Here is a 23,186-nt window from a genome sequence, read left to right on the forward strand (position 1 = left end):
GTATCCTGTAATTCAGTTTTCTACAGTAACGGCCACAGTAAAGAAATACTTTTCAGAGCTGTTTCTCGTTATTATGAGGAGGTTTTCTCGATGCAGTTCACAAATTCGGACTTCATAACATTCGGACATCAATAACTCTTTGAAGAAACATCATTAACATACAAACAATGCTTCTTTCCATCTGCTTGTGGTGGACAATATGCTACAAGCTAACTTTTTACCAAAAGTATCTGTCTTTTGAGCAGCAGAAATAAGATTGGTCTCTATAAACACAGAGACCGTCTGGAAATTGCAAAAAACTGCTGCAATAGAGACTAAACTATCTCCTAACATCACTGTGTCACTGAAAGCACTGCAGCCTTCGCTGGCCTCCTGCTGATCATAAAACACTTGGTTTCATAATTGTAATGGATTTTTGTGAGTAATGTTCAATAAATCCATTCTAATATACTGTAGACCAAAAAATTCTAAAAGTTATGTTTTTTTCCTCTTTGTTTGTCAAACTAGTCGCTCTAGTATGATCAGCTGGAGCCCTTTTGGGGAGAGTTTTATCGGTCAACAGTACATTAGAGTGATTAGACAAACAAAAATCCATTAAAATTATTAAAAAAAAAAAAAAAGACGCCAGCAGGAAGAACAGAGATACAGAGAGACCGAGGAGTGGACTTTGTCCTTTGAGGGCCGCCTTTCAGGAAGAGTTTGATGCCTCAGTAGACAGTAAGTCCACAAGTGAACAGCAGGAGACGCTGTTGGCAAGCGGGAATTGATGCTCAGAGGCTCGTGACAGAAGAAGAAGAAGTGAGGCCACTGACGTCACTCTCCTGCGCCGCTTGGACTGCCAAGGCATGAATATGAAAGAGCAAAATGTGCAATATAAAGGTGAAAATGAAAATACACTTTGATGATTATTCATTGTATTTATGAGTCAGTTAACACAGCCATAGCATTGGGATGAAAGGAATTTCTGCTAATGCATTTTAACTTTTGACTTGGACTTTTAAAATTGAAGTTTAGCAACTGTTTACTGGTGCATCTTTGGAAAATTAAATCTTAAAAGCAAATATTCATTTCATTTTAATAAGTCATAGAATAAACAGTCCTGGAGGAGAAACTGAAAATACAGTTTTCGTCATTATTGATTTTAATTATGAGTTCAGTTTTATTCTGAATATCGAAAGGTTTTTCTTCTTACACATTTCAGATCGACTGTTGATCCATGTTCACCTCCACTCAAAAGAAAGGGCGTGACACTGCTCAAACCTGTGAAGTTGGTTTTGTGCCAGTTTCATTTCTATGAAAAGGGTGTGTGTGTGTGTGTGTGTGTGTGTGTGTGTGTGTGTGTGTGTGTGTGTGTGTGTTCTCGTATTTCTATCCTTGTTGGGGCCAAATGTCCCCACAAGGATAGCAAAACGTGAAACGACGTGCCTTGTGGGGACCTTTTTCCGGTCCTAAGTAGGAGAAACAGTGTTTTCTTGACCATGTTGTTGTTACTGAAAAAAGTAAAAGTGCAAAAACATTTCTTTAGGGTTAGGCTTTATTGTGGTGTGGGTTAGGGTTAGGGTAAGGGTCAGGGTTAGGGGCTAGACATGAATGGGAGTCAATGGACGGTCCCCACAAGGATAGAAATACAAGACTGAGCGTGTGTGTGTGTGTGTGTGTGTGTGTGTGTGTGTGTGTGTGTGTGTGTGTGTGTCTGTGTGTGTATGTGTGTGTGTGATTCCGCGTTTTTAATCATTCACATCTTCTACTTAGTTTCATTTCAAGTCAATTTTATAGTTCGGCATAAATGAGTAATAGAGCAGAAGAATCACATCCACCTTTACCTGGTGACAGGCAAAGATCAGAATAAAGAAATACCACAAATCAGTTTTTTGCTTCATGTTAAAGACAAAGAAAAACACTAGAACAAATAAAATATGTTAAAATCTTTTCAAAGGATTGTTTCCATGATACAAAATACTGCGGAACATTCAACCATTTAAAAAGGCAAAAAGTCAAATCAGCTGTTGTTCTTCACACTGCTGACCTTGTGCACTTGTTTTTAAAAGTGTCGTGGAGGAGAAAGACGTTGAGTTGTCTTCTTGAAGCTGCACACACAAAAACTGTCGAACTATCAGCTGTCAAAGAACTGAGAGAGAGACAGAAGACAGCTGTTATGTTTTCTTTACAAAAACTGAGAAGAATCCAGGAAGAAGATTTCTTCATGAGCAGTTTCAGAAGGAATTCTCAAACTTATTCAGAATTTCTTTTGAATTTATTGTTTTTATTTTATTTTGATTCCATCATTTTTCCATCAAGTTGGTCAGTTTCTCATTTACATTGACGACCTGGCGAAGAGGCATCAATGAGGCACAGAGACAAACTATGCAAACAAACACTGCTAGTCAAATATTTGGACACTCATTCAATGTTTTATCTTCCAGTTCCTAAAAATGTATGAGTTTTAAGAACAAACTCATCAATTTCTGTACTATTTGAACAGGTAAGAAACTATTAATGCACACAAATAAGTAAATGAAATAAAAACTGTGATCACAAGTAAAATATTTAAATTACAGTGACAATACAAGTGGACCAATAAAAACAGAATTCAATCTTAATTTATTTAAACTTTGAACAAGATCAGTATTTACAAAGTCTGAAGCTTAATCAAGTACCCTGTTTAAACCATGTTTTGTAGTTGAAGAAATATTTCCCGCAAAAACAATCAATCTTACTGTGAATTAGTGACAAAAAGTTTCAAAAATCCTTCAAAATCAGTTAATTTTCAAAGAAAGTTCGAAAAACTTCACTCTGAATGTTTCAAAAATAAACATCACAAAGAAATATTTATCAATGCACACAAACAAAAAAAAAAAAAGTAAAATTCCTGAATTTTTTACTAACAATCCCCCAATGATGGAAAAGCTGCAGCTGCTGCAATGTGGACGCTCCTTGAGTAAACTACAGAAGCAGATCTGATGGGAGTCCTCTACCGGGGTTTCAGGAACTTTGCAGAGTCTCCTGAATCACCATTAAGCCAGACTCCAGCGTGTAGCGGCTGAGTGAAGGTGGTCTGGACTGTGTGGAGCCAAGTCATGGTTTGAGAGACGCTGTAGAAAGACAGAATACCTGCTGTGTGGTCCAGGTACACTCCCAGTCTGGAGGACCGAGGACCTGAGACCGGAGTTTCTATGTTGTCGTGCCACAATGTAAGACATTTCCTGTCACAGTATAAAGCCCAAGATTTGTCATTCAATCCAAATCTACATTCATAGGAGCTCCCTGCTCTGCTGATGTTCTTGTATGTGACTGCTATCACAACCTGTCCTTTCCACTCCACCTCCCAGTAACTCCGTCCAGTCAGACTGTCTTTGCTCAGAACCTGCAACCGTCCAGTGAATCTGTCCGGATAATCACAGCAAGGCTGAGTTTCCTCGATATAGCTGACTTTTCTGTTGCTGTCAGATAACAACAGATTGATGTTTGCAGTGTTTGGATCCAGTGTGATCTGCTGTGAGTATTGTAAGAAGTCTGCTCTGGTCTCTGGCCGTGGTTGAGGCAGTAAAAGCTGTTGTTCAGTGGCTCTCAGTGACACAGCTGCTGCCACATCCTCAGAGTATCTGGGAGCAGCAGTGTGGTTGCTGGAGGAGTGTGTGGGCTCGCTGAGAGCTGACACTGAGGTGTAGCTGTGGAGAAACTGGGTGTGGCCCTCAGTGTGAGCCAGCTGCTCCAGCTGGAGGACTTTCCTCTTCAGCTCAGCGATCTCCTGCTTGAACTTCTCCTCGTGCTCTTTGAGGCCCCTCACTGCCGTTTGCTGCTGGGATCTGAGCTGCTGCTTCACCTCAGAAATTCTCTGCTGGATGAGACGGATGTGCTCCACTGCTTTATCGACAGAGACGTTGATCTCCTCCATCTGCTGAGGAAGCAGCTTCACGTCTTTCTCTCGCTCCTGGATTCTCTTCTGGATGTTCAGTCGACTCTCCTCCAGCTTCTTCGGCTTCTTCCTCTTTTTTCCTTCAGCTGGGACTGTTTCATGGCCTTTGTGTTCCACAGCCTTGCAGAGACACCAGATACACTGCTGATCAGTGTGACAGAAAATCTTCATCACCTCATGATGACGAGAGCAGATCTTCTCCTGGAGGTTCTTGGACGGCTCCACCAGCTTGTGTTTCATCAGTGGAGCTGCTCTGGTGTGAGGTTTTAGGTGTTCCTTGCAGAAGGAGGCCAAACAGACCAGACAGGACTTGACAGCTTTCAGCTTCCTCCCAGTGCAAACATCACAGGACACATCTTCAGCTCCAGCAAAGCTGGAACCACCTGCAGCTTCTTGGAGTCCAGTCTTCTCCACATCGTCCTCTAACTTGATGTTCTTCTTGGAAGAAGGAATCACTCTTGAATCCTGCGGAGCACTTCTTTTTGCCATTTTCTCCAGTTAACAACAGGGAGTGTTTAAAGTGTTTCTCTTCTTGCTCTGTTGAGGTAAAAGATCCCAAGTGAAGGTCAAACTCTCCTCCTGTGAACGCTGATCCTCACTGGTGAACTGTTTGCTCTGCAGCTCAGATATCATTGATCCCTCTGCTGTGAGCTCTTTTAAAGAGGAGGAGGCAGTGACTCAGAGTGGGAGAGATGGGAGAAGTCGCCAGAGGTTTCGTTATCCAGGAAATCAAGCAGCTCCACTTTATCTTTCAGCCAAAGTTCATTGAATTGCTTCTTCAATTGTAATGTGACGTAATGTGTAAAGATCCATGATGACTCTAAACTGTTTACAAGGCTTGCAGAATTACAAGACAGATTCTTTTCCTGAGGCAAAAAAATGTGCTGAAAGAAAGAGATTTGGTTGACTGAAAAGTCAAAATTAAAAAAAGAAAAACCTTTCATAGAGATGTCAAAAACTTAAAATGGCAAGTCACAATCACAGAGCTATAAAAAGTTTTGCTTCAAAAAGTCAACAAGCGGAAAACATTTATGTCGAGGATAGCAAGACACAGAAAAACAACTAAAGATATTCAACAAATGAAGCATGAAGCTACTCCATTGTCCTCCAGTTTTGGCATATTCCCAGAACCAGAGCCTATCTGGAATACCCAGAAATACAGTCCAAGGTGTTCAGCGCTCAGAGACAGAGCCAGGGTCAGGAATTAAAGATTTTTTTTTTTTGCTCTCATATGAGAATCTACAATGTAAATCATCAGCAACAGAAAGATAAAACACTGAATGATCATCCAGATAATCGACTGGCAGTGTTTGTTTGATTAGTTTTGTTTCTGTTTGTCTCTGTGCATCATTGCTGCCTCTTGGTCAGGTTGTCAATGCAAAGGAAAACCGGTTCTCAACTGAAATACTTGGTGGAAAAAAAGATGGAATAAAAATAATCAACCAATTGAAAAGGAAACTCTGAATAAGTTTGAAAATTCATTCTGAAACCACCACCCATTTTTTTCTCAGTTTTTGAAATGAAGAAACAATGACAGCTGCATTCTGTCTCTCTCTCGGTTTTTTGACAGCTGATAGTTTGACAGTTTTTGTGTTTGTAGCTTCAAGAAGACACAACTCAACTTATTTCTCCCCCATGACTCTCTGATGGAGAAACTCTACTGGAGGAAACACAAGATGTCACCATCAGACACAGAGGATGAAGCAGAATCCAGCAGTCTGGACCGCTTCAAATCAGATTTTTTGAATGTGTTCCTTCTGTTTTTCTTTGTCTTTTTAACAAATCAAAAAGCTGATTTGTGCTCTCTTGAAATTTAAAATGATTTATTTTGTGTTTGTTTTTGTTCTTCACCAGTCACCAGGTGAGCATGAATTTGACTCAGTGACTCGTTTTTTTTTTTTTTTTTTTTCAATTTTATTTATGGAACATTTTCAATGAACAAAACAGACAGTATATCGGTTCATGAAAGGCAGGATAAAATAAAAAATGATGTCTGTCAACACCCATCCCCATCCACCCACCCAACCCACAGGCCAAAAATAAATAAATAAAATTAAATAAATAAAAATAAATAAATAAATAAATAAATAAACATACCAATATAGTACATAAATAAGAGAGAAACCTTAAGAGTTCAATTTCAGCTTAGCCTAATACCACAGTCCCTCCCCCATCCTCTCATGTTGTTTAATCGATATTCTGAGGAAAATTTAGAGAGTCAAAGTACCGCAGAAAAGGGCCCCAAGTGGCATGAAATGCCTTGATTGAGCTTCTGATAGAGAACCTCAGCTTTTCAATTTTAAGATTATAAAGCACCTCACGGATCCATCGGACATGTGAAGGGGAATGGGAAACCTTCCAATTGAGTAAAATTAATCTTCGAGCCAAGAGTGTGGTAAATGATATAGCCCGCTTTAAAGCTTTTGGCAGATCTGAGGAAGGGGAAACACCAAAAATCGCAGAGATAGGGTTGGGCGTAACATAAAACCCATATGCCTCACTCAGTGTATTAAATATTTCTGCCCAATACTGTTGCAAGTTTGGACATGCCCAGAACATGTGTGAATGATCGGCAGGAGAAAGGTGGCAACGGCTGCACTCGTCTTTTACCGAGGGATAGATCTTGGCTAATTTTGAATTAGTATAGTGTACCTTATAAATGACCTTGCATTGAATTAATCTGTGTCGAGCATAAATCGAAGACGCGTAAACAAGTGCCAATGCAGAGTTCCACTGTTTCTCTGTAATTGTTATATTAAGACTCTCCTCCCAACTAGTTTTAAGAATATCGGGGGGTGTTAATATTTCTGACCATATGAGTTTGTAAATAATTGATATACCCCCTTTGATGGTAGGGTCAACCAGAAGAAGAGAGTCTAAAAGGGTTTCTGGAGGACGGTTCGGAAAATGCGGAAACACTTTCTTGACATAGTCCCGGGCTTGGAAAAAACGGAAAAAATTATGACTCGGAAGGTGATATTTATCAGACAGTTGGGCAAAGGAGAAGAATACGCCATCAGTATACAAATCTATAACTGACTTAATGCCCATGTTGTACCAGATTTTAAATCCCCTGTCTAAGGATGGTCCAAACGCGCAGTTTCTAAATACAGATGTCAGAGCTGAGGGGCCGACAAGACCGAACTGCTTCCTAAGTTGACTCCATACTTTCAAAGAAATTGAGGCAACAGGACAACCATGCAGTCGTGGCAGGGGAAGTTGTGAACATAAAATAGACCGAAAAGAAAATGGCGAAGACATTTTCTCTAAATGCACCCAGATCGGAACAGAGTCCTCTTCATCATACATCCAAAATAAAATTTTTTGTACATTCGCAGCCCAATAGTAATGCCTGAAGATCGGGAGGGCAAACCCTCCTCTCTCCTTAGGGGACTGTAAAACTGATTTACGAATTCTGGCCGGTTTTCCCGCCCATAAGAAAGCTGAGATAGTTTTATCTAATTTAACAAAAAAGGACTTATTAAGAAATATTGGGAGATGTTGAAACATGTAGAGAAACTTCGGGAGAACTACCATTTTCACCAAACTTATTCGCCCCGCCAGCGAAACAGGCAGAGTTGACCAGCGAGCAAAATCTGCCACGGTCTTCTCCATCAAAGGGGTTAGATTCATACGGTACAGGTCTGACAAGAATGGTGTAATTTGGATACCTAAATACCGAAAACCATTACATGACCATCGAAATGGAACAATCGTAGTTGGAAGTGATTTGGCAAGTGCATTGACAGGCATGAGTTCACTTTTTTGATAGTTGAGCTTGTAGCCCGATATACGGCTATATTTGTTAAGGACACTTAGAATTGTAGGAAAAGAAGAAACGGGATCTGAGACATAGAGAAGAAGATCGTCAGCGTACAATGAGACCTTATGTATAGTATTGTGTCTAGTTATACCTCTAAACGAGGCCTCAGAGCGCAACCAAATGGCTAAGGGCTCGATAGCCAAGACAAACAAAAGTGGGGACAGGGGACAGCCCTGTCTGGTACCACGACATAAAGGGAAGGAAAGGGAGAGAGTGTCATTTGTCCGAACAGAAGCGCGGGGTGAAGAATAGAGAAGTCTAACCCAATCCACAAAGGTCTTACCCAGCCCGAATTTGGACAACACCGTGTACAGGAAGCCCCACTCCACCCTGTCGAAGGCCTTTTCTGCGTCGAGGGACACAACGACCTCAGGCACCGCAGTTCCAGGGGTAGTGATAATGTCAAAAGCCTCCTAGTATTACATGAGGATTGCCTATTGGGCATAAAACCTGTCTGATCTAAGTCTATAATAGGGGATAGAACCCGCTGTAAACGTGAAGCCAAAACCTTCGTCAAAATCTTGAAATCGACATTCAGCAAAGATATCGGTCTATAGCTACTACAAGATAAGGGGTCTTTGTCCTTCTTAGAAGCAGAGAGATTGTGGCCTCCGACAGGGTACTGGGTAACCGACCAGAGAAAAGGCCTCATTATACATGTCTCTAAGAAAAGGGCTAAGTATAAGGGAAAAAGTTTTGTAGTATTCCGTAGTAAAGCCGTCGGGCCCTGGCGATTTGGAACTTTGGAGGGAACCTATGGCTTCCTGAACTTCCAGAATAGTGATGGGTGAGCCTAGGGCTTCTGCTGATTCTACTGATATTTGAGGAAAGGTTATTGTATCTAATATGTTATCCGGAGGAGGTGGAGAATCCGATGTGTAAAGAGTGGTATAAAACTCTACAAAGGTTTTATTTATGTCACTAGGATCAGTAAGAGCTACACCAGAGTCAGACCTTATAGCTGAAATTAATCTAGATGATGCCTCTGCTCGAGCTTGATAGGAAAGAAGCTTGCCGGCTTTATCTCCGGACTCATAAAAACGCTGCCTAGATCGAAGTAATGCAGTCCTAACAGCTGTAGTAGAAATCAAATCAAGCTCCGTCTGTAAAGAGAGTCGTTCTTTATAGAGATCAGGAGCAGGATCGCCGGCATACCGTTGGTCAACCTCCTTAATTTCCTTCAGAAGTTGTTTAATGCGGGCGGTCTCATTTCTCTTTTTATTGGAAACAAAGGAAATAAGTTGGCCTCTGATATAGGCTTTAGACGCCTCCCATAGACTGCTTCTACTTATGTCCTGTGAATCGTTTAGTTCGAAAAACAGGGAAAGTTGTGAATGTAAAAATTCTCTATAGGTTTCCTCAGCTAACAGCACGGAATTAAATCTCCATTGTTTAATCCGAGCGGATTGAAAGGGCAGTGCTAAATCAATAGAGACTGGGGCATGGTCTGATATTGCAATGGTATGATAATCCGTAGAAACTATTTTGGCCAAAAGCCTGACATCCAACAGAAAGAAATCGATCCGAGAATAAGAATGGTGAACGTGGGAAAAAAAGGAGAAAACTTTAGACTGTGAGAATTTATGTCTCCATGGGTCAGTGAGCCCAAACTGCTGGGACAGAGAGAGTAGCGTCTTTGCCGCTTTTGTGAGAGGGGCGGGTTTGTTAGAAGATCTGTCCAATAGAGGGTCTTGTACAAGATTGAAATCGCCCCCCACAACTACATGGTGATCCCGAATGTCTGGGAAGGAGGAGAACAACCTAGATACAAAAAGACTGTCATCCCAATTGGGACCGTAAACGCAAACAAAAAGAAAAGGCATTTCCTGAAGTCGCCCAGAAACCATGACATATCTACCATTTGGATCCAAAACTGATTTCTCAAATTTGAAGGGGAGGCCTTTACGAATAAGTATGGCGGCCCCCCTGGCTTTACCATTAAATGTTGAATGAAAAACATCCCCAACCCAGCGTCTTTTAAGTCGTGCAACATACTTATTGAGCATATGAGTTTCCTGAACGAAGTAAATATCACCTTTGAGTTGGTCTAAGTGGGTCATTACACGCTGCAATTTAATAATGTTTCCCATCCCCTTCACATTCCACGAAACAAACCTAAGTGTTGTGCCCGCGGTTGTCGTACCTTGTGTCATTTATAGAGATGGGGGAGGGGAGGTACCGAGCGTCTGACGGGAACCTGGAGAAATAAGGTGGGTATGGCAGGTCTCTGAAAAAGTGAAATAAAAGAAAAAGGCAGAAAAGAACAAAAACAGGAAAAAAGGAGTAAAAATAAATAAAATGAAAAAATAAAATAAAATAAAAAATCCCATTGGCCTTAGAATATCCCATATTAACAAAAAAAATCCAGTGTCCATTGCACAAGGGTGTCCAACACACCTGGGGAACTTCCAACTTGGTTGAAGTATCAAAAGTCCAAGTCCCCAAAATTAAGGCATCCGAATAATGGTCATGGCAGTCCAAAATTGTATATAAAGGATTCTTCAGAATAAGGCAGACCACCTATAACTGTTCAACCAAAAACAAAAAACAAAAACAGACACATGTACATCTGTAATATTCAGCAGAAGTGATAAAAATCTGCTTGAAACAAAATAAAAGTGGAAAATCCTTACAAGTAATTGTCATCCTTATTATACACAGATGAGAAAAAAAAAAAAAAAAAAAAAAAAAGATGCAAAGATTATTCAAGAACGCTAGAAATTATGGTCTAATAATAAATAAATAAATAAAATAATAATAATAATAATTCGGAGAAAAAAAAAAAAAAATAAATAAATAAAAAATAAAAATAAATAAAAAAGAGTAGAGAAGTAAGAAAACAGGAAAATAAAATAAAACAAAAAGTTTGTTTTCCCTTCAAATATGTAAAGTGCCTCCAAAAAGACAAATACTTCTTATATAAAAAATAAATAAGTAAGAATCTGTGAATGAAAAGAGTAAAAAAAAAAAAAAAAAAAAAAGTAATAAAAATAGAAAATACTTATTGGAATAAAAGTATCCATATGAACAATCCCCCCCTATTACCTACCAAACTACTATATAAAGTGCCACAGGGAGCATCTGCACGCCAACAGTCAACATATTACCAACCAAATAGTAACCAGAAAAAGCAAAAAACAGCATTCAGGATAACAAAAGTAAAGCTGTATAATGATCTGATAGTAGTGCCCATTACAGTGTGTGTATGGCCACAAACAGTCAAAATGCGGCTAAGCACCTCCAAGTAGCCATAAATGGGAAAGTCAGTTAACTGCTGATTCGCCTTGATCACGTTGTCGAGATGCTAACTTCACAGCCTCTTTCAGCGTGGGGAGATGCTTCTTTGATCCGTCTTCGAGCACAACAAACAGTTTAGCTGGGTACCTCAGAGCAGGCTTGTAGCCTAACTCATAAAGCCTCTTCATTACGTCTCGGTATTGGCTGCGTTGTTCCAAAACCTCCGGAGCATAATCCTCAAAAATGTGAATGGGTGCATCTTTGTATTTGAGCTTGCCTCGTAGTTGCCGTGCAGCTCGCACAACCAGCTCCCGGGTTTGGAAGTGATGAAAACAAATCACAACTTGCCGCGGCCTACCGGGCGATGCTAGACGGGCCGGCTGTGCACGGTGGGCCCTGTCCAGCTCCGGAGGGGATGGCAAAATGTCTGCACCAAGTACCTCGAAAAGTAGTTGAGAGAAGAAGGCCGTTGGTCTCGTTTGGTCCTCGATCTGCTCAGGCAAACCAATGACTCTCACGTTGTTACGGCGGCTTCGCCCGGAGAGGTCGGTTAGCCTAGCCCTCAGCTTAGCATTCTCCCCGGCCATTGCTGTTAGCTCGGCACGCGCATCAGCGAGCTCCTGGCTGGTAGAGTCCGCAAATCGTTCCAGGCTGACGATGCGCTCCTCGTGGTTATCAACAGTGGTCTGGACAGTCCGTAGATTTGCCTCGTACCTCGTATAGGTGTCCTTAATTTCAGCCAGGAGTTCACTTTTCGTCTCCGCTAGCTTAGCAGTTAGCACAGCTGTAAAGGCGCTAACGCTGGCCGCCTCTTCCCGTTCCTGGTCGTCCTTTTTTATTTTCGGAGGCATGGTTTGGCAAGAGATGCACACTGCGCACCGCAAAACCGTTTGTTTAAAGAAAATGAGGTTCAGGGGGCAGGTGACCACGTAGAAGTAATGAAGTTCGGGGAGCGCTGCGAAACGCGACTACTCCATTAGGCTGCCCAACCGGAAGTCTCGACTCAGTGACTCGTTTTAGCGGAACGATGAAAAGAATTAGAAACGAAACTGAGGAAAGATGGAAAGTGTCAAATTTAGAAACGATTCGAGAGCTGGAATGACTCACAAGCGCGTGAACACACACACACACTCACACAAAGACACACACACACAAACACACAGACACACCCTTGTAAAGTTTTTGTAGACATGAAAGTGAAACAAGCCGACTTCACAGGTTCAAACAAACACTCCCTTCGTTTTGTTGACTCGTCACTATCAAATGACTGCACCAGCTGATGTTATGAAATATCAAGATCCTGTTTGTTGCCGACAGTGTAGGATGGAAATAAAGCAAAACAATAAATATATCCAGTAGGAAGCAACCCAAAATAACTTGTGACTCTCCAAGTTTGCTGTGTGTGGGGTTGATGGGGGGCTGCAGGTTTAAAATAGGCTGGAAATGTTTAAAAACTATTAAAATACATTCAAGGAATTGAATTTTTCCTGACTAAGTTTTCAACTTGGCAAACACTGATCCTGTTCACACTTTGAAAAATAGTTTAGAGTTTTAATTCAGTTTTCATCAGTTCTCTTAGTTTGAATTTGTAAATGTATTTCGATTGTCTTGTCATTTTTTTGAAGAAGTGTTTTACTTGCTATGACAGTTTTTCCTTCATTCATTTGTTTAAGTTATTTTTCACCTGTTAGAATAATGAAGAGCTTGAAGCTTGTTCAAATAATCAGTGTAAAAATTTGAGTTTTTTTCTGCTCAATATAAATTTTTTGTTGAAAATATGAATGAAAATCTTTTCCTGGATTTCTTTGTGGTGGTCGAGCAGAGACAAGGTCATTTGAAACATTTTAACACTGAGCAGAATTCAGACACACAGTTGAAGGTAAAAAGGAATAATTTGCTCAGTCAGCTTCAGTGGAGCTGTGCAAAGACAGAGCTACGTCATAGCAACAGCTTTAATTCTGAGCAGGTTGTTTTTCAGAGCTGAAAAACTTCACAAAGGGAAAATGTTGACTTTAAGTTTGCTTATAAAAACACTCCCATGGAATATCATCCCTGAAGCAGATGGTAGAAATTAGTTTACATTTTTCTGTGGTGTGTGACTTTAAACCCTTCTTTTTTATTATTATTATTTAAGTGTTCAAATCAGGTGAGGTGGATGAGTATTTGACCTCTTGTGAAGTGTTTTTGCTGAGTGGAATAGTGAGGTGAAAGAAATTCTCTCGGCTTCTGGTTTTAACTGAAAAATCTCCATCTCAAAATGAATGGGTGCCTCACGAAAAGAAGACCACATTTTTATGTGAGATAAATGCGTTAGTTTGTCCAGTAATAATATCATTATTTCTCTCCATTTCACTCACTCTATCCAGAGCTGAACATAACTACAGTACTGACTGGGCTGTAGGTTGAACTTTTGTTCAGTTATTTGGCTTGTCGTGAAAGTTTTGTTACAGTAATTCATTAAAGGTGTAATACAACATTTTGATTTCCGGGTGGATCACCTAAATAATTGGTGGGTCTGTTTGTCAATCATTCTGACGAGCTGCTTTTGTAAGGCGGTTCTCCGTGCTTGCGCCCAATCAGCTTCTCCCTTTTGCGCATGCGCATTCAGAGTGTTTATGTAGCCGGTGAGCTTCTGAGCTAGTACTTACCGATGGCGAGTCTGACATAATGAAACTGTAGCTGTTTCGGAAAAAAAAAGCTTTATTTATGAGCGAGGCGGATCGCAGAAACTGTACAGAGCCGTGCACGCCGGAGAAGAGGAGATCGCGCTCGTACACTTCCGCGTTTTCTGGGAGAAGCAGGAGAGCCGGGCGGATGGTCTGGCGCATGCGCGTTGTTCAAAAAGTGAGTAACAGACGTGGGGCTTCGTCTTTTCGAGAAAATGTTGTATTATACCTTTAATTCTAAATTTCTCTGAATGCACTTTGTTCTCCTGTTTGTGTTATTTTTTTTCCTTCCTCTTCTTCTGGTAATTTCCTGTCCTGTCATGTAACAACAGGTCACTGGATGTCCCGTTTTCACATTTCAGCCCCAACTGTTTGTTTTTTCATTTTGAATTCAGAAAAGTTTCCTGTTTAACACAGTGAAGTTATAAAGCCGGACCAGGAGTTGGCGCTGTTTCGGTCACGGGTCAATCCAGCCGGTCCCTCATGAGTCACTCTCATTTCATCAGTCCAAAAAGACCTTTGAAAAATCTGTCTTCAGAAATATCATGGCCCGGACTTGATATTCAGCATCTTGTTCAGTTCAATTTTCTTTTGATTTTCCAATCAACCAAATCTTTTTTTTTCTGTCTTGTAATTCTGCAAGCCTTATAAACAGTTTAGAGTTGTCATGGATCTTTACATATTATGTCACATTACAGTTGAAGAAGCAAATTAACGTTGGCTGGCAGGTGAAGTGGAGCTGCTTGATTTCCTGGAGTGGAAACCGCCTCTGGTGACTTCTCCCTTCTCTCCCACTCTGAGTCACTGCCTCCTCCTCTTTAAAAGAGCTCACAGCAGAGGGATCACTGATATCTGAGCTGCAGAGCAAACAGTTCACCAGTGAGCATCAGGGATCACACGAGGAAACCAGAGGAGCGTTTGGCTTCAGCTGGGATCTTTTAAATCTGCTGAGCAAGAAGAGAAACTGATCAAAGACTTGCTGTGTCTGAGGAGAGAAAATGGCAAAAAGAGGAGCTCAGCAGGACTCAGAGAAGTTCTCTTGTTCCATCTGTCTGGAGCTGCTGAGGGATCCAGTGACGGTTCCCTGTGGACACAGCTACTGCAGCAGCTGTCTGAAAAGACACTGGGACAGAGAGCACATCAAGGGCTTCTACAGCTGTCCTCAGTGCAGGAGGAAGTTCATGCGGAGGCCGACCCTGGAGAAGAACGTCATGTTAGCAGAGTTAGTGGAGGACCTGAAGAAGACTGGAGCCCGAGCTGCTGCAGCTGCTTCCTGCTCTGCTGGACCTGGAGATGTGTCCTGTGATGTTTGCTCTGTGAGGAAGCTGAAAGCTGTCAAGTCCTGTCTGGTCTGTTTGGTCACATACTGTGAGAAACACCTCCAGCCTCACTATGAATGTCCTGCTTTTAAGACCCACAAGCTGGTGGAGCCGTCCAAGAACCTCCAGGAGAAGATCTGCTCTCGTCATCATGAGGTGATGAAGGTTTTCTGTCGCACTGATCAGCAGTGTGTCTGTTACCTCTGCGCCATGGAGGAACACAAAGGCCACCAAACAGTCCCAGCTGAAGCAGAGAGGAGGAAGAAGCAGGAGGGGCTGGAGGAGAGTCGACTGAACATCCAGAAGAGAATCCAGGAGCGAGAGAAAGACGTGAAGCTGCTTCCTCAGCAGATGGAGGAGATCAACGTCTCTGTCGATAAAGCAGTGGAGCACATCCGTCTCATCCAGCAGAGAATTTCTGAGGTGAAGCAGCAGCTCAGATCCCAGCAGCAAACGGCAGTGAGGGGCCTCAAAGAGCACGAGGAGAAGTTCAAGCAGGAGATCGCTGAGCTGAAGAAGAAGGACGTCCAGCTGGAGCAGCTGGCTCACACTGAGGACCACACCCAGTTTCTCCACAGCTACACCTCAGTGTCAGCTCTCAGCGAGCCCACACACTCCTCCAGCAACCACACTGCTGCTCCCAGATACTCTGAGGATGTGGCAGCAGCTGTGTCCGAGAGCAGACAGAAGCTACAGGACATCCTGAGAGAGACGGGGACAAACGACTCAGAGAGAGCCACTGAACAACAGCTTTCACTGCCTCAACCACGGCCAGAGAGCAGAGCAGAGTTATTACAATACTCACAGCAGATCACACTGGATCCCAAATCTGTAAACAGCAATCTGTTCTTATCTGACAAGAACAGAAAAGTAAGTTTAAATGGGGAGAGTCATCCTTATCCTGATCACCCAGACAGGTTCACTGGATGGTTACAGGCTGTGAGCAGACAGAGTCTGACTGGACGGAGTTACTGGGAGGTGGAGATCAGAGGAAGAGTTGTGATAGCAGTCACATACCGGAACATCAGCAGAGCAGGGAGCTGCAATAAAGGTGGATTTGGATTTAATGACAAATCGTGGGCGTTATGTTGTAAATCTCAGAGTTTTATCTTTTGGCACAACAACATAGAAACTCCGGTCTCAGGTCCTCGGTCCCCCAGACTGGGAGTGTACCTGGACCACACAGCAGGTATTCTGTCTTTCTACAGCGTCTCTCAAACCATGACTCTGCTCCACATAGTCCAGACCACCTTCACTCAGCCGCTACTCGCTGGAGTTAACTTTTATGGGGATTTAGGAGACTCTGCACAGTTCCTGAAACCTCAGTAAAGGACTTCCATCAGATCTCCATGTGCAGAGGCTTTCTGAATGTTGGACTAATTATTAAAGCCTCCACCTTTTAAAACTGTATTTTTTTAATGTATCACCAGAAGCAGCATCTTCTCCAACATTGACAGTTTTTGAACGAAGACTTTACTGCATTTTGCATATTTGCATTGATGAATCTTTCTTTTTTGATGATTCTTTTCTGACATAACGTCCTTCAGAGTTAAGATTTGTGGATTTTCTTTGTTAACAGTGAAGTGACTGTTTTGGGTTTTTGGATCTTTTTCTGTCACAAAGTCACAGTAACTGATTCTTTTAGCTGGAAATGTTTACTGAACTACAGAAATACATTCAGGGCTTGAATTTTTCCTGATTGAGTTTTAAACTTTGTAAATACTTACCTTGTTCACATTTTAAAGAAGAAAAGAAAAATTAGAGTTTTAATTTAGCTTGTATATGTTATTGTTTGAATTTGTCACTGTATTTTGATTTCACTGTAATGTTTTGAAGACATGTTTTACTTGTGATCAGTTTTTTTCATCATTCATCTGTTTTTGGGAATGTTTTATTCACGTGCTAGAACAGTACAGATCTTGATGTTTTTGTTCATAAAACTCATTGGCTTTGATGTCTTCAGTGAGAATCTACAGTGTAAATCATCAAGACAAGAAAGGCAAAAAAACAATAAATGATAATGCGAGTCCAGATGTTTGACTGTCAGTGTTTGTTTGCATAGTTTTGTCTCTGTGCCTCATTTGCCTCTGGGCCAGGTCATCCATGTAAATGAGAACTGGTTCTCAACTGACCTACTTGGTGGAAAGAAGATGGAATAAAGATCAAATAAAATCAATTAATTCAAAAGAAATTCTGAAAGCTGAAGTTTAACAAGCTCTGGATTGTTTAGTGGTTCTTCCAGCTGGATATATTTATTGTTTTCCTTCTTCACATCTTACTGTCAGCAACAAGCTGATCAGCAACATCTCATCATTTCAAACATCAGCAGCAGGTGGAGTCATTCGATGGTGACAAGTCAACAAGAGAAAGGGAGTGTCACTGATTGTGCCAGTTTCATGCCGATAAAAAGGGTGTGTGTGTGTGTGTGTGTGTGTGTGTGTGTGTGTGTGTGTGTGTGTGTGTGTGTGTGTGTGTGTCCTTTTAATAGGTAAACTAACAGGAGTCATTGAGAGTTAAGAGTCAAATTCATCTCCACCTGGCGACAGGTAAACAACACTAAACAAAGAAAATCATTTCACTTTCATGAACAACAAAGACATTGCAGAAATCAGTTATTTGCTTTCTACAAAAGACAAAAACACCAGAAATGAGTTGTCTTAAAGATGCACACACAAAAACTTTCAATCAGATGTCAAAGAACTGAGAGAGAGAGACAGAATGTCTTCATTACAAAAACTGAGAAAAAGTGATCTTCATGAGCGGTTTCAGAATTAATTCTCAAACTTTTGCAGAATTTCTTTTGAATTCATTGATTTTATTTGATCTTTATTACATTTTTTTTCTCCACAAAACAGGTCAGTTAAAAAACCAGTTCTCATTTACATGGATGACCTGGCCCAGAGGCAGCAATGAGGCACAGAGACAAAAACAGAAACAAAACAATGCAAACAAACACTGACAGTCAAACATCTGGACTTGCATTATCGTTCATTGTTTTTTTTCCTTTCTTATCTTGATGATTTACACTGTAGATTCTCACTGAAGACATCAAAGCCAATGAGTTTTATGAACAAAAACATCAAGATCTGTACTGTTCTAGCAAGTGAATAAAACATTCCCACAAACAGATAAATGATGAAAAACTGGCCACAAGAAAAACATGTCTTTAAAACATTACATTAAAATCAAAATACAGTGACAAATTCAAACAATAACCTATACAAACTCTTTTTTTTTAATTTCTTCTTTAAATGTGAACAAGGTAAGTATTTACAAAGTTTAAAACTCAATCAGGAAAAATTAAAGCTCTGAATGTATTTCTGTAGTTCAGTAAACATTTCCAGCTAAAAGAATCAAAGTTACTGTGACTTTGTGACAGAAAAAGATCCAAAAACCCAAAACAGTCACTTCACTGTTAACAAAGAAAATCCACAAATCTTAACTCTGAACTACGTTATGTCAGAAAAGAATCATCAAAAAAGAAAGATTCATCAATGCAAATATGCAAAATGCAGTAAAGTCTTCGTTCAAAAACTGTCAATGTTGGAGAAGATGCTGCTTCTGGTGGTACATTAAAAAAATACAGTTTTAAAAGGTGGAGGCTTTAATAATTAGTCCAACATTCAGAAAGCCTCTGCACATGGAGATCTGATGGAAGTCCTTTACTGAGGTTTCAGGAACTGTGCAGAGTCTCCTAAATCCCCATAAAAGTTAACTCCAGCGAGTAGCGGCTGAGTGAAGGTGGTCCGGACTGTGTGGAGCCGAGTCATGGTTTGAGAGACGCTGAAGAAAGACAGAATACCTGCTGTGTGGTCCAGGTACACTCCCAGTCTGGGGGACCGAGGACCTGAGACCGGAGTTTCTATGTTGTTGTGCCAAAAGATAAAACTCTGAGATTTACAACATAACGCCCACGATTTCTCATTAAATCCAAAGCCACCTTTATTGCAGCTCCCTGCTCTGCTGATGTTCCGGTATGTGACTGCTATCACAACTCTTCCTCTGATCTCCACCTCCCAGTAACTCCGTCCAGTCAGACTCTGTCTGCTCACAGCCTGTAACCATCCAGTGAACCTGTCTGGGTGATCAGGATAAGGATGACTCTTCCCATTTAAACTCACTTTTTTGTTCCTGTTAGATAAGAACAGATTGCTGTTTACAGATTTGGGATCCAGTGTGATCTGCTGTGAGTATTGTAATAACTCTGCTCTGCTCTCTGGCCGTGGTTGAGACAGTGAAAGCTGTTGTTCAGTGGCTCTCTCTGAGACGTTTGTCCCCGTCTCTCTCAGGATGTCCTGTAGCTTCTGTCTGCTCTCGGACACAGCTGCTGCCACATCCTCAGAGTATCTGGGAGCAGCAGTGTGGTTGCTGGAGGAGTGTGTGGGCTCGCTGAGAGCTGACACTGAGGTGTAGCTGTGGAGAAACTGGGTGTGGTCCTCAGTGTGAGCCAGCTGCTCCAGCTGGACGTCCTTCCTCTTCAGCTCAGCGATCTCCCGCTTGAACTTCTCCTCGTGCTCTTTGAGGCCCCTCACTGCCGTTTGCTGCTGGGATCTGAGCTGCTGCTTCACCTCAGAAATTCTCTGCTGGATGAGACGGATGTGCTCCACTGCTTTATCGACAGAGACGTTGATCTCCTCCATCTGCTGAGGAAGCAGCTTCACGTCTTTCTCTCGCTCCTGGATTCTCCTCTGGATGTTCAGTCGACTCTCCTCCAGCTTCTCCTGCTTCTTCCTCCTCTCTGCTTCAGCTGGGACTGTTTGGTGGCCTTTGTGTTCCTCCATGGCGCAGAGGTAACAGATACACTGCTGATCAGTGCGACAGAAAACCTTCATCACCTCATTATGACGAGAGCAGATCTTCTCCTGGAGGTTCTTGGACGGCTCCACCAGCTTGTGGGTCTTAAAAGCAGGACATTCATAGTGAGGCTGGAGGTGTTTCTCACAGTATGTGACCAAACAGACCAGACAGGACTTGACAGCTTTCAGCTTCCTCCCAGAGCAAACATCACAGGACACATCTCCAGGTCCAGCAGAGCAGGAAGCAGCTGCAGCAGCTCGGGCTCCAGTCTTCTTCAGGTCCTCCACTAACTCTGCTAACATGACGTTCTTCTCCAGGGTCGGCCTCCGCATGAACTTCCTCCTGCACTGAGGACAGCTGTAGAAGCCCTTGATGTGCTCTTTGTCCCAGTGTCTTTTCAGACAGCTGCTGCAGTAGCTGTGTCCACAGGGAACCGTCACTGGATCCCTCAGCAGCTCCAGACAGATGGAACAAGAGAACTTCTCTGAGTCCTGCTGAGCTCCTCTTTTTGCCATTTTCTCTCCTCAGACACAGCAAGTCTTCGATCAGTTTCTCTTCTTGCTCAGCAGATTACAGTAAAAACGTCCCAGCTTAAGCCAAGCCTTCCTCTTCCTGTGAACACTGATCCTCACTGGTTCTGCTGGTGAACTGTTTCGCTCTGCAGCTCAAAGGTCAGTAATTCCTGTTAAAGAGGAGGAGTCAGTGACAACGGGAGAGGCCATCACAGGCCCTTTAAAATTCCAGCAAATCAAGCCGCTGCCTTTGACCTTCCAGCCAACGTCGAGCTTTATTGTGAAGCTGTAAAACTCTGAATTTCACCTCACGGAGTCTAAACTATGTCATGTCTCCGACTAATAGTCAGAGGTGGAAAGAGTCATGAAAATTTGTACTGAAGTACAAGTAAAAGTACTGGTGTTAGAAAAACACTCAAGTACAAATGACTCTTCTCAAAAACAAACAAAAAAACAAACTCTGAGTACTACTTAGTTTTTCACCCATGGATGTTGGATTCCATCATTAATATTAGAAGTTAATTAAAAGTTAATTAAAAGTAACAGAGTAGATTACATGGTGTAAATCATACTCAAGTATGAGAAAAAATACACACTTGAAAAAAATACTCAGGAAAGAACAAGTAGCCAAAAAAATCTACTTAATTACAGTAACGTGAGCACTTTATTATTTACTTCCACTCCTGCTAATAGTAGTAGTGCAACAATATACACAGCGTGAATAAATATTTAATAAGTGTGTATTTTGACCATCATTACTTTTAGCCAGATTTTCTGACTTCAAAGTTCATAAACAGGAGCGCGTTTAGGAATTGAACGTATCAGTGCGTGTGTACTAGTGTAATGAGTGAGAGTGTGTCCTCAGGAGATCAACACCCCGTTACCAAAGTGTGCAGAATTTGAAAGAAAAAAAAATTCTTCAGGCAAATGAGATGGAAAAAAAAACACATTATAAGAAATAAAGTGCAGAAGCAAATGAATGAAGGAAAAGGAGATGAAACTTTTGTGGTGGTTTTACCAAAATATAAAACTGTGAAAACTACAAAATGAAGCCCGCAACTTGTCATTAAATACAAACCCATATTTTTTAAGGCTCCCTGCTCTGATATGCTTGTAGGTGATGTGCTCAGTTTGCTTCACTCAGCAGTTTATCAAACATCACAGCTGTAATCAAACACAACTTAGCTTTTCAGTCCATCGCTCTGATAGGTGCAGTTTGAACTTTGGCTGCAATCATGTTGACAATGAGTCTCAGCTTTATCATCTGGTTTTATCTTCCAGTAAACGATAAAATAAAGGCGTTGGACACATGAGAGCATCAGCTCTGCTCCATTGGTTTTTATGTGAAGCAGATAAAGGATTTATGAGGTTTTTCACCCGCTTCTTATCGACTTACTGTGACTGTTTGTCTAACCAGAAGAAAACGATCCCACTGGATGTCCAAACAACACACTGGTGATGAACATGATCTGTTCAGTGTTTCTGCAACTTCCATGCAAACACACATCACTTTCAAGTTTAAATGTAATCGTTTGAAATTTTATTTTATTTTTAAAAATTCTATATTTTCACTTGAAATCAATCATGCAAAAGCTGCTTTTTCTAGAAACAAATCACTATTTCCTGATTAAAATGGGATGTAAACATCAGAACCATCAGCACAGTCAGCTCATAAAAGCATGTCACAGAATGATAGGTAGCCCAGTACGGAGCCCTGTGGAACTCTGCATGTAATTTTGGTTTAGATCAAACATGAAACTAGTGGCTTAGTTTTATTCAAACCAGTTTGTCGTTGTGCCAGAGATGCTCACTTAGTGTTTCAAGTGTTGACGCAGAATATTATGATCATCAATAGTGTGACGGCAGAAAAAAGATCCAGTGAAACCAGGACTGAGCTCCTCAGAAAATATTCATATGTGTGATCCAGGTCATCCCAACCCTATTTACAGTAAAATGTCAATTACAATGTATAAATCCTTTAGTACTTGACATTTTCATATGTTTTGATCGGCATCAAGAAAAGCTGTTTAAACTGCAGGGCTGAAGAATCACATTAAGGGGATTTGTACTTCTGTCAAATGTTCATATGGGTTATTTTTTACCCACAGACGAAAAACAAACCTGACGGAAAGGCTTCAGAGGGATTTTTTTACAAGCCCGGAAGTTGTTGGAGAACAGACTTTCTTTGAATTTTACTGAGGAGTGGAGTGTTTAATGACTTAGTGTTGGTTCTTTTTGATGAGCAGTTTTATCTCGGCAGCATTCAAGTCTTGAGATAAGACTCATGATCGACTTCAAGGTCACAGCAATAAAAGAAAGTGTCATTCCAGTGAAATGAAACTAGATACCTAACCTCTGAGCCAGTGATTCTCAGCAGGTAGGTAAGCAACGTCATTGCTGGGGGTCCCAACGTTTTGTGACCACAGTAACAAAAAGAGTGTTGTTCGTTGTCCCTCTGGAAAACAGGTGAAGTGTTTTCAGAAGTGAAGACATGAACCAGTCACATTTCTTCTTCAAACTCCTGTTTTATTAAACAGAATATTCAAATCCATAACCTACTTAAGACTCTTGTTCATACATTTGTCTGGTTGTAGTTCACAGTGTTTAGTCCATAAACAACCAAATGGTTCTTTTAATTAAATATCACTTCACATTTCTATCACAGGCGTTAAACAGTATCTGTTCAGTTACTTTCCAGTGTCTATACTGGCTTCATAGGTGCCAGAACACAAAATGTAGCGCTAGCTTCACAATGAATTCACTGATATACTGCATTTTGGAGGTTTAACATTTAAGACACTGCAAAGAAAAAAAAACAATAAACCCAACACAATTAATTACAATTTCACAAAAAAATAACATTCAGTCTTTCATCTCACTGTATTTTTGCAATAAATTTGAACAATAATTGGTCAA

General features: G+C 41.2%; 2 protein-coding genes across 2 annotated transcripts; one reads left to right on the plus strand and one right to left on the minus strand.

Moving 5' to 3' along the window:
- Positions 1-14,640: 14,640 nt before the first annotated feature.
- LOC115383404 (E3 ubiquitin/ISG15 ligase TRIM25-like) lies at positions 14,641-15,614 on the plus strand. Its single transcript, XM_030085584.1, has 2 exons — positions 14,641-15,486; positions 15,585-15,614. Exons 1-2 carry the CDS (start codon positions 14,641-14,643, stop codon positions 15,612-15,614), a joined length of 876 nt encoding a protein of 291 aa, XP_029941444.1.
- Positions 15,615-15,651: 37 nt separating this feature from the next.
- Positions 15,652-20,273, minus strand: LOC115383405 (E3 ubiquitin/ISG15 ligase TRIM25-like). The gene is made up of 2 exons (XM_030085585.1): positions 19,230-20,273; positions 15,652-15,663 (listed from the first exon to the last, which is right to left on the minus strand). The coding sequence occupies exons 1-2, from the start codon at positions 20,271-20,273 to the stop codon at positions 15,652-15,654; spliced, it is 1,056 nt and encodes a 351-aa protein (XP_029941445.1).
- Positions 20,274-23,186: the final 2,913 nt, after the last annotated feature.

This window comes from Salarias fasciatus (genome assembly GCF_902148845.1).
Source record: "Salarias fasciatus chromosome 7 unlocalized genomic scaffold, fSalaFa1.1 super_scaffold_4, whole genome shotgun sequence".
NCBI lineage: Eukaryota > Metazoa > Chordata > Actinopteri > Blenniiformes > Blenniidae > Salarias > Salarias fasciatus.

Coding starts and splice junctions, on each gene's coding strand:
- LOC115383405 (XM_030085585.1), bottom strand. CDS start 20,273: ATGGCAAAAAGAGGAGCTCAGCAGGACTCAGAGAAGTTCTCTTGTTCC.
- LOC115383404 (XM_030085584.1), top strand. CDS start 14,641: ATGGCAAAAAGAGGAGCTCAGCAGGACTCAGAGAAGTTCTCTTGTTCC. Junction 15,487..15,584: donor CTGAGCTGAAGAAGAAGGAC/GTCCAGCTGGAG, acceptor ACACTCCTCCAG/CAACCACACTGCTGCTCCCA.